The sequence below is a fragment of the Diachasmimorpha longicaudata genome, chromosome 3, assembly GCF_034640455.1.
Source record: "Diachasmimorpha longicaudata isolate KC_UGA_2023 chromosome 3, iyDiaLong2, whole genome shotgun sequence".
Classification (NCBI taxonomy): Eukaryota; Metazoa; Arthropoda; class Insecta; order Hymenoptera; family Braconidae; genus Diachasmimorpha; species Diachasmimorpha longicaudata.
In genome coordinates, this window is record NC_087227.1 from 4,635,130 (window position 1) to 4,652,900 (window position 17,771).

Sequence of the window (17,771 nt, forward strand, 5' to 3'; positions counted from 1 at the left end):
AGACCTACGGTTTCCAAATATCAATAATTCGTTGAAATATTTAGAAAATGTAAATGATGATAGAAGTTTTCTCATTAAAATTCATAACCCAAGATCCAAAAATATTTGCTCGGCCTCAAAAATCCCCAAAAATATTTTAGACTCACTCAATTGTGGACGAAAATAGTTTCTCTTCGTGGTTTCTTCACCCAGAAACAATAGTGACAATCGTTAACCACAAGAATCCTCCAAAAACACTCAAGACTCATCTCCCATCGTGGGGTCAAAATCACCCTCAAGGCACAGTCTTTGACAAGAAAATTCCAAAATAAAACAGAAAGAGGAAAATGTTTTAAATAAGAAATGAGAAAATTCAAAGGATTTTGATCTGAAATTTCTGACCCACATCGGCTGACTTGCAAAAAATCCTTTTCCCCCGGGAATAATAATAAAAAAACTCACCTCAATTTTCAGAAATGTCAACCCTCCAGCTTTCACTTCTCTCAAAACACAGGTTATGAACCCAATCAGTCACAACACTTGTCAATCTCCTTGATTTTGTGTTTCCACTAGAACATTTCTCAGCTCTTTGAATTGCCCACAAAACCTTCTGATGCTCTCACGATGCACCAAAGATTTTTAAAAAATCCTATAAAACCTTGAAGCCTTCAAAACCAACGACTAGCACTAAAAACGTATTTTTATTTACACTCTCAGCTCTGAATTCCTGGAATCTCTCGACAAGTTAGAGGTCTGACTTACCTTCTGAGTTGCATGTGTGTTGTTGGGGGGGCTCCGTTTGTCGTTCCGATTCTCAGTTCCTTCGTGCAAAGCGGATATACTAGTCTTTTCCTTCATATATGGCACAAGATTGTAGGAAACGTAAAAATCCTTCTGGGACGATAATAGCACAATGCAATAATTGAGGGAATCCCCTTCCGCCAGTGAAACGCAATCGCTGGTACCGAACAAACAGTCTCAATTCAGACGACAGTCGTCAAAAAGCCAAGCGAGGAGAATAATCTTTCACGTCTTTCTTTGAGTGTCAATAAAGTTTCAAAGACATTTCTTGTAAATTGTCGCAGCTAAACTAAGCAATCAAGTAAGTTTATTAACAGTTCTTTCGATATCGTGCTTTTAATATTATTATATTATATTTTACATTATTATTAAATTTGGGATTCACAATTTAGCGAATATTTTATGTCCTTGATAAATTGCGCACAATTTCAGTCAACAGCTATGCGAATTAAATCGCCATAAAAATTCTTAAAAGTTCCACTTCCGTCGTTCTTTTACAGCATTAGCTGAAAAACAAAATTATTCAGTTTCTAAAGTAAATATTATTTATTATCCATTTGCCTAATTATTTTTGCATATCTTTAACCTACCTCAATTTTTATTTTTGTTCGAAGACAAAACGACGATTTTGCGTATATTATGGAAATCGTAAATTTTTTAAGTGTTAAGTTGCAACCAATGACAATTCTGGATTATATTCTTCCAGGAGATGAGGTCATCCGCAAACGTCGCAACTCTTCTTATTTTCCTGATTGGTGTAAATCAGGTGTTGGCTGGACCCTTAGCCTACGGTATTTGTCAGACAGGGTGCAATGCAGTGGCTGTAGCCTGTTATGCCGGAGCAGGTGCAACGTTTGGTACAGTGACGGCCGGTGCAGGGATCCCCGCTGCCATCGTCGCCTGTAATGCAGCACTGGGAGTTTGTATGGCAGCATGTATCGCTGCCGGCTTTGCGCCCACACCTTGAATTCATACGGCGAATACTAAATAAATAAATGAATTTATGTAACAAATTGTATTTCATTCGTGGCTCATTGCAGCTTTTTATTGCTTGAGAGAGATTTTTGTATGTGTTAGAGAAACAAATAAAATCACACATGTATGTAATTGGCCGGAATATTATTATCAAGGTGTTCAGTTTTTTTTTGTTGTAGTTCATAGCAAATCGTTTGTAAATGATGGATAGGATGTCCTTAACATTCAAGAGTAAGTATTTTCATAATAATAAAATTCCCGTATTAGTTGTTGGGGAAAAGTTTCAACGATTTCTTAAACTCGTGGCCCATCAAGTTTAGTGGGAAGCCCTGAGTTTACTTTCAACAAAGGAAAGTTTGGTGAGAAAAACGTAGATCTGGGGAAATCGCCTTATGAAACAGCTCACGAATACGTTGAATTTCAGGACCATGTGAATCGTTTAAAAATACATGAGTTTTTGATGACTTTTCATCTCTAAAAATCTCAATAAATCTTCGAATGTTCTAATGAATGATGGAAAATGGCGAACTTTCTAGGGACCCTACTGACAACTAGTCTATTCTGTCAGCAGGGTTGGGTAGATCGGTTGTTACGTCCTACCCAAGTTACTAGCAGGACACTAGCGCTGTTTGGATTATTGAGCGCCAGATTTTGAAAACGGGATCCGTGAGCCGCTAAACCTCTGATGAGGACTCCACCGAAGATGATTGGTTCAGGTCGAGATCAATTGAATTAATGAATAATGCAATAATAAATAATAACACAAGTGCTTTAAGAGAGCACATTAACACGTTTATTTATTATGAACAAATTTGGGGAAAAGAACTTCACACTGGATCATATATAATCCGTAGACTTTAATTAAATTAATGGAGAGAAGCTTCAAGCAGAAGGCTTGTAAAAGAACTGCCTTATCTTAGTCTTAAACTCTAAAGGTTGGGTCCAGTAACCCTCACTAGTCCAAAAGTGGCGCACGCAACCCTGACCCAAGGAAAAGGGGCATATTAAATCATATGAGAAAGAGGGAAACAAGGAGAGCGCGTGATGTCACAGTTTTCCTCAGGGAATTCCAGGATTCTCTGTTCAGCAGGACAATGGACAAAGGAAAGCTCACATGTGTTAAACACATGGGACTGAGAAATGTTTGAAGTAAACAGTACTCGAGTTTTATGACTTCAGACCGTGACTTTGAATTTACTTTGTCTTTATATTTTATGTTTTCGAGGAACTGCCTTTCTGCAGCGCGTGTGGGAGAGTAATAAATTTGGATTAGAACTCGAATACTTGACACTTGATTCTATGTTATTGTGGAATGGTTTTCCTCACGCCCGTAAATTTATTTCTCTCTTGTTCATTGTCCCGTTGTTTTTTTGGCATTCCTTCTGACTTTCTAAAATTCCATATGGCGTTGATTTATCATTTTGCTCTTTATAACATTTTCAAAATTCGCGGATCAAAATGGCCGATAAATAGTGCCATCTATAATATTCAAAAATGCAAATGCATTTTACGGTTTATTACAGGACATTTTTACATTTTATACTTTTTTAACGTATTTTACGTAAAATACGTGCATTCGAAATCCGGGCGAATGTAATAGACCGTAAAATGCATTTTATACGTTTTTTACATAATTTATGTGTATTATACGTATAAAGTAAAAAAACCCTAGATCCCACCGATTTACCCAACCCTGTGGACAAGTACGAACGGAGCCCCCCCCCCCATTTCCCCAGATCGACGTTTTTCTCACCAAACTTTCCTTTGTTGAAAGTAAACTCAGGGCTTCCCACTAAACTTGATGGGCCACGAGTTTAAGAAATCGTTGAAACTTTTCCCCAACAACTAATACGGGAATTCGCATTATTATTATGAAAATACTTACTCTTGAATGTTAAGGACATCCTATCCATCATTTACAAACGATTTGCTATGAACTACAACAAAAAAAACTGAACACCTTGATAATAATATTCCGGCCAATTACATACATGTGTGATTTTATTTGTTTCTCTAACACATACAAAAATCTCTCTCAAGCAATAAAAAGCTACAATAAGCCACGAATGAAATACAATTTGTTGCATAAATTCATTTATTTATTTAGCATTCGCCGTATGAATTCAAGGTGTGGGCGCAAAGCCGGCAGCGATACATGCTGCCATACAAACTCCCAGTGCTGCATTACAGGCGACGATGGCAGCGGGGATCCCTGCACCGGCCGTCACTTTACCAAACGTTGCACCTGCTCCGGCATAACAGGCTACAGCCACTGCATTGCACCCTGTCTGACAAATACCGTAGGCTAAGGGTCCAGCCAACACCTGATTTACACCAATCAGGAAAATAAGAAGAGTTGCGACGTTTGCGGATGACCTCATCTCCTGGAAGAATATAATCCAGGATTGTCATTGGTTGAAACTTAACACTTAAAAAATTTACGATTTCCATAATAGACACAAAATCTTCGTTTTGTCTTCGAAGAAAAATAAAAATTGAGGCAGGTCAAAGATATGCAAAAATAATTAGTCAAATGGATAATAAATAATATTTACATTAAATTGAATAATTTTGTTTTTCAGCTAATGCTGTAAAAAAAACGACGGAAGTGGAACTGTTAAGAATTTTTATGGCGTTTTAATTCGCATAGCCGTTGGCTGAAATTGCGCACAATTTATCAAGAACACAAAATATTCGTCAAATAGTGAATGCCAAATTTAATAATAATATAAAATATAATATAGTAATATTAAAAGCATTATATCGAAAGAACTGTTAATAATCTTACTTGATTGCTTAGTTTAGCTGCGATAATCTGCAAGAAATGCCTTTGAAATTTTATTAACAGTGAAAGAAAGACGTGAAAGGTTATTCTCCTCGCTTGGCTTTTTGACGACTGTCGTCTGAATTGAGACTGTTTGTTCGGTACCAGCGATTGCGTTTCACTGGCGGAAGGGGATTCCCTCAATTATTGCATTGTGCTATTATCGTCCCAGAAGGATTTTTACGCTTCTTACGGATGGGTCTAAAATGGATGGGTCTAAAATAGGTACAGCCGCAAAGAATGGTACAGGAAGTGGCGGCCATTTTCCCCAGAAGTTTCGGGGGTAGGGCTATCTAGAATCACTGTAGGGAACTAAAAAAGAGAATTTCTTTACCTGTTGTGAAAATTACAGATCGGAGAAAGGAATGCGAATGTCCTCTATCATAATTTTGTTGTAACACAAAATTTTTATGTTTTATAGATGGCGATAGTAATCCAATAATCATCTTTCAACGTTCTGTCAAGGGATGCTCAACCTAAAATACTAACGAGAATGTGCATGGAAGCTATATGCCCCGTTTTTTTCAAATAATTAATTAATTGTTAATGAATTAATTTATTGTATCGATGATCGTTATTCACTCTTTGAACTTAATCAGATATTTTTTTCGCAGTGCTCTATAATATTTCTTATTGTTACGGTTAATTATATATAATCGAATGAACAACTATTTATTTATTATTTTGTTAAATTTTAAATTCCATCACCGGTAATTTAGGTTGGTCCAATTATATATAATTAACCGTAACAATAAGAAATATTATAGAGCACTGCGAAAAAAATATCTGATTAAGTTCAAAGAGTGAATAACGATCATCGATACAATAAATTAATTCATTAACAATTAATTAATTATTTGAAAAAAACGGGGCATATAGCTTCCATGCACATTCTCGTTAGTATTTTAGGTTGAGCATCCCTTGACAGAACGTTGAAAGATGATTATTGGATTACTATCGCCATCTATAAAACATAAAAATTATGTGTTACAATAAAATTATGATAGAGGACATTCGCATTCTTTTCTCCGATCGGTAATTTTCACAACAGGTAAAGAAATTCTCTTTTTCAGTTCCCTACAGTGATTCTAGATGGCCCTACCCCCGAAACTTCTGGGGAAAATGGCCGCCACTTCCTGTACCATTCTTTGCGGCTGTACCTATTTTAGACCCATCCGCTTCTTACAATCTTGTGCCATAGATGAAGAAAAGACTAAGATATTCTCTTTGCACGAAGGAACTGAGAATCCGACCACTTTGGGGGGAGGACTCCGTTTGTACTTTCTCAACTGTACAAATGATCAACTGTACAGAGAATTTTCAAACGTTGAGAGCACCGGTGTGCAGGAATTCAACTGTCGAGACAAAAAGCTAAGCTGTACATATGGCGCTGGGTCCACAGGTACAGCCACATTTTTGTCTCAACAACAACAATGCCCCTTTTCCCTTTTTTTCCGTAGCAGGAAAAATACCAAATTGCTTCACAAATTGAATGCCACGTGCTCCATGGTAATGCCGTACCGACAGACACCTTCACCACGTAATTCTTGCGCCACCGCTACGTAATTCTGCGGTTGAACCCGCTCCATAAGCGTCAGCAATGTCCCCCACAATCTCTGTCCAAACTCGAGAAATCTGATCTCAGTGCAAATAACTCTTTCCATTTCAAAAAACCCCGCGGGTTCTATCCAGAAGTGCGCCCCCACCTCAACCCCGGAGTCGCCCGATTCTCCCCGATGGACTCCCGATTCCCCCAGCGACCGTAATCTTCCCTGATTGGCTCGTTGATGGTTGGCGGCGATCCGACCACCAATGGCACTCCCCTCCAATTTCATTCTTCCCCTTCCCCAGGGGCGAAACTCGAGACAAGTGGGGGCGATAATGTGGCGGAGGTGTTGAAAGAGACCCAGCTGGTTTTGTTAGGATTCAATATACAACAGTGAATTATCCACTAATTTTTTCAATTCCATAAACGTGTAAATTACTACGACATTTATACCATTTTTTTACCACCGCTGGGCGACAAATGGAGGGTAATTTATGAGTGTAGAGGGCTCGAATAGGGATTCTGGAGGTCAGTGGGGGCTTGAGGTGTCGTCCAGTCTCGTCTGGAGTGGCACGAGGTTTCAGCATTAGGGAATTATCTTGAGAAGGGGTGGAATACATTTTTGGAATAATTTTATTGCCCTATCGGTTATCATGGCTGAACTTTTTCCCTTCGAACTTCATGATTGTGATACTGTGGTACGAGAGGAGTCTGATGATGATGTCATTGAGATTGGAGAGGTGAGATCATTTTTTAAAATTTCCTTCCTGGATGCTAAGGACTTTGAATTTGTATTTTAATTATAATTCTGCATGTGTTGATGTTTCAATTGAAGGAGAAATTTGGAAATTGGAGTTGACTTTTGGTTATTTTCAGGGAGAGTACGACTCCAATCCAAATGTGAACAAAATAATCGAGTGAGTAGAGATCATTTTAAAGCTTTTCGGACATTTTTTCTCGAAGTTTTGATGATTTTTTTTTTCGTTGATCAAGGGCTGATGGGTGTGAAACTGTTGCCATTTCTGAACAAAATGTCAACCGTGGAAGGGAACGTGCTGGTCCCGAGGACTTTGAATTGTGCAAAGTCATTGGTAAGGGTGGATATGGAAAGGTTTTCCAGGTGAGAAAGGTCACTGGTAACGATGCTGGAACTATTTTCGCAATGAAGGTGAGTTTATTGGAGATTAAGGGACTGATGAGTAGGTGGGAAGCTCGTTATTGATATGAGACAGCCTGTGAAGTGAACGATCAAATAGATAAAGCCATCGATGTCTGTTGATTTAGTGACGTGACACAGATGAGGCCAAATTCATTTTCAAATTTGAAGAAATATGTCGCCCACAAGGTTATCTTCAGGGCTCATTAAACGGCTCTCGGAATTTTAACCTCAAATTCACACTTAAATTTTCATAATGATGCACCTCCATCAATTGCCATTGGTTAAAAATCCATTCATTAATGAGGAAAATATTCACTTTTGCTAAAAATGTTCGTTCTAATGTTATCGAGTCGAGGTTGAAAAATGATTGCAATAATCGATCGCTATATTGATCGGTTTGATATTTTAAATTATTATTGAAAATTTCTAATTTGTCATCTTTTTAAAAATAACTTTAGTTTTCTTTTGCATGTGGCATTTCAAATACGTTCGAGTTTATAAGAATAGAATTTTTCTATTCATATATTATTAAAGGATTGCGAGGAGAGATAACGTCATAAAGCGTCGTAAAAAAGACACACGATGGTCTGTAATAAAATAACTTTACTAAGAACAACGATAATTATAGAATCTAAAGTTGAAAGTAGAAAAATTAGTTGGACCAAAATCCTGCTTCGTTTAAGGGAAAATATTACTAAAAGCGCTATAACAGCAGGGCTATTAGGGGGATGTATCTTGATTGACGATGACGTCGTAATGAGTAAATAATCAGTGAATTATACGTGAAAAAAATTATTTATAAAAGAACAGTTTGGCAGCGTATTGCTAACTTCTTAGCAAAAATAACTAGACTATATGCCATGCAAGAGGACTTTTTCAGGTGTTTTAGATGTGATATTTTAAATGCATTCATATGAATGTAAATATAATTCTTCCGTCAACATTTTATCAGAGACATGAGGGGATTATGGACCTGTAAAAATGATAATTGACTCTATAGAATGAAGAAAGAAATAATTATAGCAAAGATGAAGTTGAAGTAAATTAAAAATCTGGAAGAATCAGCTGAAAGGAAATCTCATTCAAATAGTTTGAATACGATAAATAAGTAGTTATTTGCAACAATAACAACAATATGCAATGCAAAAGTAACTTTCCGCTTATTTCGGCGACGTGATTTGAACTTTAATTTTTTAATTTTGTAGAATGTCATCTGCCAGATGTCAGTATTTTTAAATTTATTACATTTTCCAGAGTTTATTTATGGAAGAAAATTGTTCAAGCTTCACTGTGGGAAACGTATCACCTTCCCCCACGTGCTCGTTATCTTTGCCTTCCACTCGGATGTCAATGTTGCACGTGGGGGAGGGTTATCTGTTTTTCACGGTTAAACTGAAAATATACTATTTTAGAGGTCGTATCCATTGACAGAAAAAATTGGATTGAATTGAATTGGAAAAAATCGATTTGAACCGATCGTCACTTGATTTCTAATTTTCAATGGACCGTAATTCGAGGCAGCTTTGTAATGAACATAAATTATCTTGTCTTTAGATGCATTTGATTGAGAGAAATAAAACATCTCTAGCATTCTAGTTCCTTTCAACTAATACAATTATGTTTTTTTATTTGTGGCACAACCAAATGTTCATTGACTTCCGGTATCTGTTGATTTATCTAGTAATCAAATGTAATTAGTTTGATCACTGAAGGCACTTTTATGGAGGGGGTCGAAGTTTTTAAAAATCATTCTGGTATATTTTGAAACGATTTTGAGGTTTTTATGTTCAGGAGTCTTTCAGGAAGGAATTTCGTTGCTAAATCACTCGTTCTGAGATAATTAATGATTTATAAGCGAGACAAGATGATGAAAGGAAATTTTTTTATTGTCGTACAGAGGATTCATTTCTTGGAATTTTTTTGTATGTTAATGACTTGTTGACTCGGTAATGAGATGAATTTATATTGAGCTTAATTGATAAATTTCCCAGCACTTCGAGTGAAAACCATTTTTTTGTGATAAATTGCTTCTGAATGATAAATTTCGAAATGTGGATACAATCTGTGCCCCTCATTCTCTGATGAGAAATTTAATTTTCTTCTAAAATGATTAATCGAGAAAAATGAGAACTGAAACAAAGGGAAAATTGAGAAGACGATGAAAGTTACGGTTTCCAAGGTTTTTATCCCTAGAAGGATCTTGTAGACAAAATAATAGAGAGAATGTTTCAATTCTGGAATTTTTTTATATTTTCTCTTCAATGTTAATGACTTGTTAATGAGGTGAGATTGGATTGAACTCAATAGATAAATCTCCCAGCATTTTATGTGGGAATAATAAAGAAGGAGATAAATTTGTTTCTCAATGATAAATTTGAAAACAGTCGCAAAATTTAATTTAAATTTAATTTGGCTTTCGATTTTATATGAGCTTTAATTTTGTCATAAAATCATTCATCGAGATAACTGAAAATTTCATGAAACTCCTTTCATGCAGATTCAGAAAAAATAAAAATAACGATTTCTAAGGGAATTTTGGGATTTTTATATTCAAGGGGATTGTTCAAGGGACAATTTTTTACAAATAGTCGCGACGAAGGTAGATAAAAATAATTATCCAGTTGATATCATGAAGAAAATCTATCATTGTCAGAGTTAAAATTCAATTCTCGCGACTTTTTTAAAATGCTAATGACTTATTGAATTGTTAATAAGTCGAGATTGTATTTTTTACCTTTAAGGAAGATGCAACCTTCTTTGTGATAAGTTTGAACTAATCGAAAAAGCATTTCCAGGTAATGCAAAATACAAAATTATGAAAAAAAATCGTTTTTGCAATTTGAGAAGAAGTTTAACGGAAAAATATTGTTGTAAATTGCACTCACGAACAAAATATGAGAGAAAATTCTATTTTTTATTATAAGAAAGAAGGAAATTCTCGGAAACTGTTTTTTAAACCTAATCAAAATTCGAAAATACTTTTTAGGAGAATAAAATCTTTTGCGAAATAAGAGCATCAAGATTTTTAGAAGCATTTTCTTATCCCCGATAATCGGGGCATCATCACGACAAAAAAAACACTCCGCAGTTCTTATTCATGCATCTGCGGAATAAACGGAATCAATTTTAATACATTAATGATTCATAAAAACCATCGTGACATATTACATGGATGTTCGTCTCGATGAGACTCATTATTCGACAGAATGTCGTCGCGAAATACCAAGTAATTACAAAAGCAGCGAGATAAAAAAAATCATAAATATGAAGAGAACCAGGAAGTTCGTGTCAACTTTTTCTCAGAGTTTTTGTGCGAATGTTCGGGCATTCCATTCAATTGTATATTTATGAGCAAATTTTCTAGCGATAATGGTCGTTCGATAGGGTGCGACTCCCTCTATGAAATAACCACGAAATACTTTACCTTCTACCCTTGATTTCAAATCCATTTCACCCCTCAACTTCCCACTATCCTTCAGATCAACATGTACGGTTTTTTTTTCATTGAAAAAAAATTATTAAATTGTAATTTCTTGATTATCTACTACAAAAAAATTAAGACGTTCTGACTGACTGGAAAAACATCTTCATTTGGACGCCACAATGCTTTGTACATGAACTTTTCAGTTGTGAAGTCATAGGTCAGACGTTTTTAATGGAGAGCAAGTTACAACATTTTTTACACAAATAGTTTTTATCTTAATAACTTGTGGTGAAAATTACTTGTGTTTAAATAACTTCGACCAAAAATAACTTGCGACAAAATAATTAGTTGCTTTCTACATATTTTTTATTTCTGTGTTTAGTGATCAGTGAAAATGATTTTTTATAAAATAATCTGAACACATGAAAGTCACTTTTACTTATAAATCTTTCTGACATGGAGGATTGTCATTGCGACGAATTATCAACGCCAACGAATTCCCACTACCTTCATACCTCATTTTGAGTGCAATAATTTTTCCTCACTCTTTGTTTAGCTTTTGCATACATTAATGAATTTTAATTCGGTACCTTCCTTCAAGAGATTTCCGCATTTATCTATATGATTCATGTGGAATACGGTATGATGGGGAAGTAATAATTGTTTATATTCGAAATTGTGGTTTATTCGATTTTTTTTCGTCGAAATTTTTCCATGAAAGTTGTTTTTTGGAAGCTATTGGAACATAGCATCAGTCTCACGAACCCCCGGAGGCAAAAAGCTTCGTAATTAGTCTACCGCACCCCACAGGTCCCAATCTGTCACCATCTCATCCTCATTGTTTCTCCTTGTCCCCAGAAACTCCAACAACCGTCAACCGAATGACTAAAAACAATTCCATTGAACTCCAACTGCATCAGTATAAATGAATTAGACTTAATCCACTTTCCAGCTCGAAAAAAAAATCATAATGAACTTCCATTATGTCCAGGTGCTCCGGAAAGCCTCGATAATTCGCAACCAAAAGGACACAGCGCACACAAAAGCAGAAAGAAATATTCTGGAGGCAGTAAAGCACCCCTTCATCGTAGACCTCATGTACGCCTTCCAGACGGGGGGAAAACTCTATCTTATCCTGGAGTACATGTGTGGAGGTGAGCTTTTTCGTCATCTCAACGACGAGGGTATATTCCTCGAGGAGACAGCCTGCTTCTACGTGTCAGAGATAATCCTGGCCCTTCAGCACCTCCATCAACAAGGTATCATCTACAGGGATCTCAAACCGGAGAACATTCTCCTGGACGCGGAGGGACACATCAAACTGACAGACTTTGGCCTCTGTAAGGAGCACATCCAGGAGGGCTCGGTCACACACACCTTCTGCGGAACAATCGAGTATATGGCGCCTGAGATACTTACGAGAAGTGGACATGGAAAAGCTGTGGACTGGTGGAGCCTGGGGACCCTCATGTATGATATGCTGACAGGTGAGTCTTGTCAAATAAACTTTGGAAGAACTTGTTTCTTCGTTTTCCGCTGGGCCATTTCGATGAACTGGACAAGTTCATCGACGTGTTGTCTTGCGATTTCAATGAACTGGACAAGTTCATCGAAATGGCAAGACAGCACGTGGACAAGTAAACGAAGGTCTTCTGCATCTTCATCCACCCCTACTTAGTCTGATGACAAAATGGTCTGTCAACAGGTTCACCGCCCTTCACCTCAGAAAACCGACGGAAGACTATCGAGAAGATTCTCAAGGGCAAGTTGATCTTACCTCCTTACCTCACCCACGACGCAAGGGACCTCATCAGGAAGCTCCTGAAGCGACAAGTTCCCCAGAGACTGGGTTCCGCATCCTCAGACGCTGAACAGGTCAAGAATCACCTGTTTTTCAGGCATATTAACTGGAATGATGTTATCTCCAGGAAGCTTGAACCCCCCTTCAGACCCAAATTGACCAGTGATGACGATGTCTCACAGTTTGACAAGAAATTCACTAATTCTGCCCCTATCGATTCACCCCCCGAGTACACTCTCAGCGAGAGTGCCAATCGAGTTTTCCAGGTAATTATATCAATTTATTTTTATCGATAATTACTGGGAGAAGGGAAGAGATATTGATTGACCGAATAATGTCTGATTCCATTGATTTAATTAATTAACTATTGGTAACTGGGCAAATTAATTATAATGGAATCAGTTTGGAAGAACATCCATTAAGGAATTCGGTAATTAAGCGGCAAAACGAGTTTAATTAACATAGGTCTAGCCTTGACGCTTAATAAATATCTAGATGTAGTGGTAGAGTTTTATGGTACATGAGAATGGCACAAATTAATATTATTATTTTATTATTATTATTATTATTATTATTATTATTATTTATTTCTTTGATGTTACAAATTTTTCTTTTGTTTTACATCCTCCCCATCCTCTTTTAAAGACCTCTTCTATTTTCACTTTAATTTTAACATATATATCTCTATTTTATACAAAACAAAACAAATGTCCTCACTGAATGGCACAAATTATTTTTCTGCTAAAAAATTTTCATGAAAATGATATTTCTTGTGATTTTTTATATATTTACCAAAATAAAAATTGAAGATGTCAACTTGTCGAGTTTTACCGTCGCTCTAGAGAACTTGAAAATTGATTTTCTGGGAATTTGTTAACAGGGATTTACCTATGTGGCACCGAGTATTCTAGAGGATATGTATCAACCTCGTGTGGTACATGCCAGGAGCCCTCGTAGGAGTCATCTGAAGAACTTCTCACCTCGAACTAATCATTTTCACCATCATCACAGGTAAAAAAAGGATCCAATCATTAAAATAGGATGATAAAACAGTTATGGAGAATGAGATTTTGCGTTTTGATAATGAGGCAATTAGGGAGGGGGGGAGACATTTTGAATTAGAATTTCAAAGGATATATTTGGAGTGAGTTGAATTTCCTACCACAAATGCTCCTTGGAATTTTTAAAATTTATTCTTTAGTCGTCACAAACATAATTTGAAGATATATAAATCTAGGAAAATGGAAAATTGAAATTTGATCGACTTCAATGCTTCACTCCAATTAATTCACATCTTTTTCTCTTCTCCAGGCATAACGGAGTCGGCCACAACAGCATAGAAGACGCCGAAATGATAGAAATAGGTTAATAATTGTCTCTAATTAACGAAATAATTGATTAGCCCTAGATTACCATGAACTCTTTATAATTTTCTCCCATAGAATCAGTCGAGGTTCCACGATCCTTCGATCTCAGGGAAGGATAAAACTAATTAATTCAATAAATCCCTTTGATTGCCCATTTTAGTGGATATCCATTGCTGACATATAAACATTTTTTTTAATAAAAAGAAAATGGTGGAGGAATCTTACGTGGAATTGTACTCGACGAATCTGGGTCTTAGCAAATTTATTATCATATAAATAATTTTTTCTTTCTTTTAATTCTTTACTGGTTATACTGAAGCAATTTTATCATTAATTAACGGTTGTTCATCGATTGATCGAGCCTCTACGCAATCGATTGCGGGAAACACATAATTTTTCCGAAAAATGGAAGAAAATTGACGAAAATTTTATTGAGAAAATATTGAAGGCTGATTTCGTATGAATAAGAGTTCCTAAACGCAATCATTGGATTTTTTATGAGAAATAGTGATGATAATAAATAGTAAACAGTGTGGAATTAACGAGAAAAATTATTTGTCAATCTAAACAGATGGAAAAAACAACTTTGCCGCATTTTTTTTCATCTATTTCGATTGATCCGTAATTGATTCATTGATAATTGAATTAATTGACATGTAATCGACCACTTAAACACGATAACTGCCCAAGTGTTCATGGATTAATCGTCATATGACGAAAATCACCCGACTTTTGTTCATTTTTGCAAACGAAGTGGCGAAAGAATTTGATGAAAAATCATTCATTTCCTTAATTGAAAATTCGTAACTGAGATGAAATATTCTCAAATGTAATATTAACAAATAATTGATAATTAACGAATTGATCCAGTGTTTGAATAATTTTAAGATCATTTTTTTAAATGACATCATCGAAATGGAAACTACAATTTTTAGCTTTTATTTCTGTTTTCGCTTCAACTTCATTTTCATTACATAAACAATTGATTATTGATTTGTGAAATTTCTTCCGTTGAAGCGCTGGATAAGTAAATAATTAGGAGATGAGAATATGGTGTGAATAAATGAATAATTAAAAATCAATAACTTATTATCAGATATTCGATTTAAAATTAGTTAATAAGATGTCGAGATTTCAATGATAATGAATATTTTCTGTTTCGTAAGGGGGAGGACCCACAATTAATTCACACATTTTGGTAACGAAAAATATGTTGTGCTTAATGAAGTAATGCTGGGGGATCTGTCGAGAGCCATTGGAGTGATTATGCGGTTTATAAAAAAAATTTATTTTGTGGTTTTTGAGGTTTTCTGGGATTTTTTTTCGTTATTTTTAGGTGCAAATTACGTACTGATGGCTCTTTTCATTACTATCTGCGGTATTTAGGTGAAATTGTGTATAAATACTATTCCGTGGATGGATTTGATGGAGATTTTGAGATAATTTTCGAGAATTTATTTCACCAGTGGTGCCATTGGTGGGAGGGAAGGGGATTTTAAGGTAAATCAGATGTGCAGTGATTGCAATAATTATTTATTGAAATGAGAAAGCGCGTGGAGCACTAACCGAGTGCATCCCCAAGTGGTAGATCCGACGAGGATGAGTACTTTCACATTAAAGTGAACATATTGACAATGAGAGATTGAATGTAATTGAATATGAATTTGTTTGTTTAACAAGTGCGTATATCTGTTTAAATGATCGAGGTACAGAGAAATACTGTAAGAAAAAAATATTCACCTCGAGGCGACGATTAGGGTAAAATGTACTACACCAATGTACCACAATTAGGAGTGACGATATTTGCAATTGCAAATTGTCGATAATTCCATGTTTGGAACAACTTGTTGAAAGCGTCATATTAGTCGCATTTCAACAAAATGGATTTCAACAAACAATCAATTGTAGAAAAAAATGTTCGTCTCATGCACTTCCACATGTCTCCCTCTAAACATTTACCTGAACCTCTGAAATTTTCGAGGATATCATCATCAAGTAATGAACTGCAATTGTAAAAATGTTCAACCAATTGCCTGCGGCAATCTCCATCTAATTCATCTGTGGAAAAATTAGAGAGAAGAGGTGGGTTAACAGTAATTACCATTTTAGATCGTAATTTAGTGAAGGAATGACAATGATAAATGCGAAAAAGACGAACAAGATGATGATAAAATAAACAAATTATTAATAAACAATTTCCCCTGAGGCTTCTCTAACTAATCCATCGAATTAACACTCATTTAATCATTAAGATTACTTAACCTGGTAATTATCATGTTGGTTAATTAATAAATTTTTTTTACAAATCATTGATGTGAGAAAATTCGTGATAATGAACATTGCCATAAATAATTAACAATAACAATCGATGAAAAAATTATTAGAATCAACAAACTGCGTTTATGATTGTGTGAACAACAGTAAACATTGGCGAGTAATTCAGGCATTGTTAAACTTTGCCTTAGATTTTTTGACACATTGACAGTTTTTCAAAAGTTGAACTATCCAAAAATTTAATAAATCAATATTGGTAAAAATTGCAGGAGTAATAGCATTCAGTGGAGAAAACTATTAATTTATTTTTAGTGAAAAAACAGTAATTGATATTCAATAATTAATCAATTAATAAGCTAATTAATTATTAAAGTATTTATTGACAACTAATTGGCTCGTCACGTACTAATTGATTCATTCAGATGTTCGATAATGAAAATGCCGGTCAAATTTTCAAGTAAAAGTGCGAAAAATTTTAAACAATTTTTTTCTGAATAATTAAATTGAGTGAAATGTTTCATAAAACACAAGTGACTTATATGCTTCCATTTATCAATTATAATTAACAATTTTTTAGCTTCTAGAAGAGAAAAAGTTATGAACAAATAGATGAAATAAATGAGAAAAAAAATCGTTGAAAACGTTGACAAAATGAACATAAAAACTGTTTCGTCACCCGAAGATTGTGTTGTGCCCAGCACCCGATTGTTCCGTAATTTATTTTGTTGACAGTTACCAAGAGAATCATTGAATCCAAAAAAAACAAAAATCTATCGATTAATTAAATTATACAAAGTATGGAAAATTTATTTTGATGTTCACAATGCCACAATCTCCTCCAACACATGTGAGTGTAGACAGAATTATTTTAAATAAAATACGATGCGATGTCTAACGTGATAAACTGTTTTATTCAATCAAACTATCATTTTTTTCTCCCGTACAATTGACAATTTAATTAACATAAACATGGCAAGAAATTGAGCTTATGCCGCATATTATTGGGCCTTTCATTTTTTAGGGTAGTCGAGGCTTTCGCGGTCATGAATGACATTCTTTTTGGCTTCCGGATGAACATTTCGCAAACGTTGCAAAATGCATCCGCAGGGCTATGGTCTGCAATTCTGAGCTCCGGTATCTGGGGGTAGCCCTAATATACCTGCCCTTGCGGTGGTGGGGGAAGGAGGGAGGCGATGATCAGTCAATTACATGTTTTTTATTGACCAGCTGATTAATTAAAAATATGTAATTGGCTGAACACACCACCACAAGGGAAGGTATATACGGGGGGGCTCCGTTCGTACTTTTGCAAATGTACAAATGATGAACAGTAGAGAAGGGATCCAACTGTCGAGACAAAAAGGTAAGCTGTACATGTGGCGCTGGGTCCACATGTACAGCCACATTTTTGTCCCGACAGTTGGATCCCTCCACACCGGGGCTCTCAACGTTTGAAAATTTTCTCTACTGTTCATCATCTGTACATGTTCGAACGGAGCCCCCCCGTACATGTTCGAACGGAGCCCCCCGGAGCCCCCTCACCCATAGGTATATAGGTCAGTCGGATGCATGAGTTCACCCTTCTATATGACGTTTTCTATGGCCAGACTGTTTTAACCCC

At 35.7% G+C, this 17,771-nt stretch overlaps 2 protein-coding genes and 1 long non-coding RNA gene across 4 annotated transcripts in view; 2 read left to right on the plus strand and 1 right to left on the minus strand.

Moving 5' to 3' along the window:
• The window catches only part of LOC135160896 (calcium release-activated calcium channel protein 1), a 36,386-nt gene extending 35,713 nt beyond the window's left edge, over positions 1 to 673 (minus strand). The window contains exons 1-2 of one of the 2 annotated variants that reach the window (XM_064118014.1): positions 442 to 673; positions 147 to 286 (exon numbers count right to left, since the gene is read on the minus strand). The gene's annotated coding sequence lies outside the window, so the exon portion shown is untranslated. The remainder of the gene's footprint in view (positions 1 to 146; positions 287 to 441) is intronic. The other variant, XM_064118013.1, reaches the window with a different exon arrangement.
• Positions 674 to 709: 36 nt separating this feature from the next.
• Positions 710 to 1,887, plus strand: LOC135160898 (uncharacterized). Its single transcript, XR_010298651.1, has 2 exons — positions 710 to 1,081; positions 1,487 to 1,887. It is a non-coding gene; the product is annotated as an uncharacterized LOC135160898 (long non-coding RNA).
• A 4,557-nt stretch (positions 1,888 to 6,444) lies between these two features.
• On the plus strand, positions 6,445 to 16,902 carry LOC135161003 (ribosomal protein S6 kinase beta-1-like). Its single transcript, XM_064118228.1, has 7 exons — positions 6,445 to 6,865; positions 7,002 to 7,042; positions 7,119 to 7,293; positions 11,700 to 12,195; positions 12,414 to 12,775; positions 13,390 to 13,520; positions 13,821 to 16,902. The coding sequence occupies exons 1-7, from the start codon at positions 6,779 to 6,781 to the stop codon at positions 13,876 to 13,878; spliced, it is 1,350 nt and encodes a 449-aa protein (XP_063974298.1). The 5' UTR covers positions 6,445 to 6,778; the 3' UTR covers positions 13,879 to 16,902.
• The last annotated feature ends 869 nt before the right edge of the window (positions 16,903 to 17,771 follow it).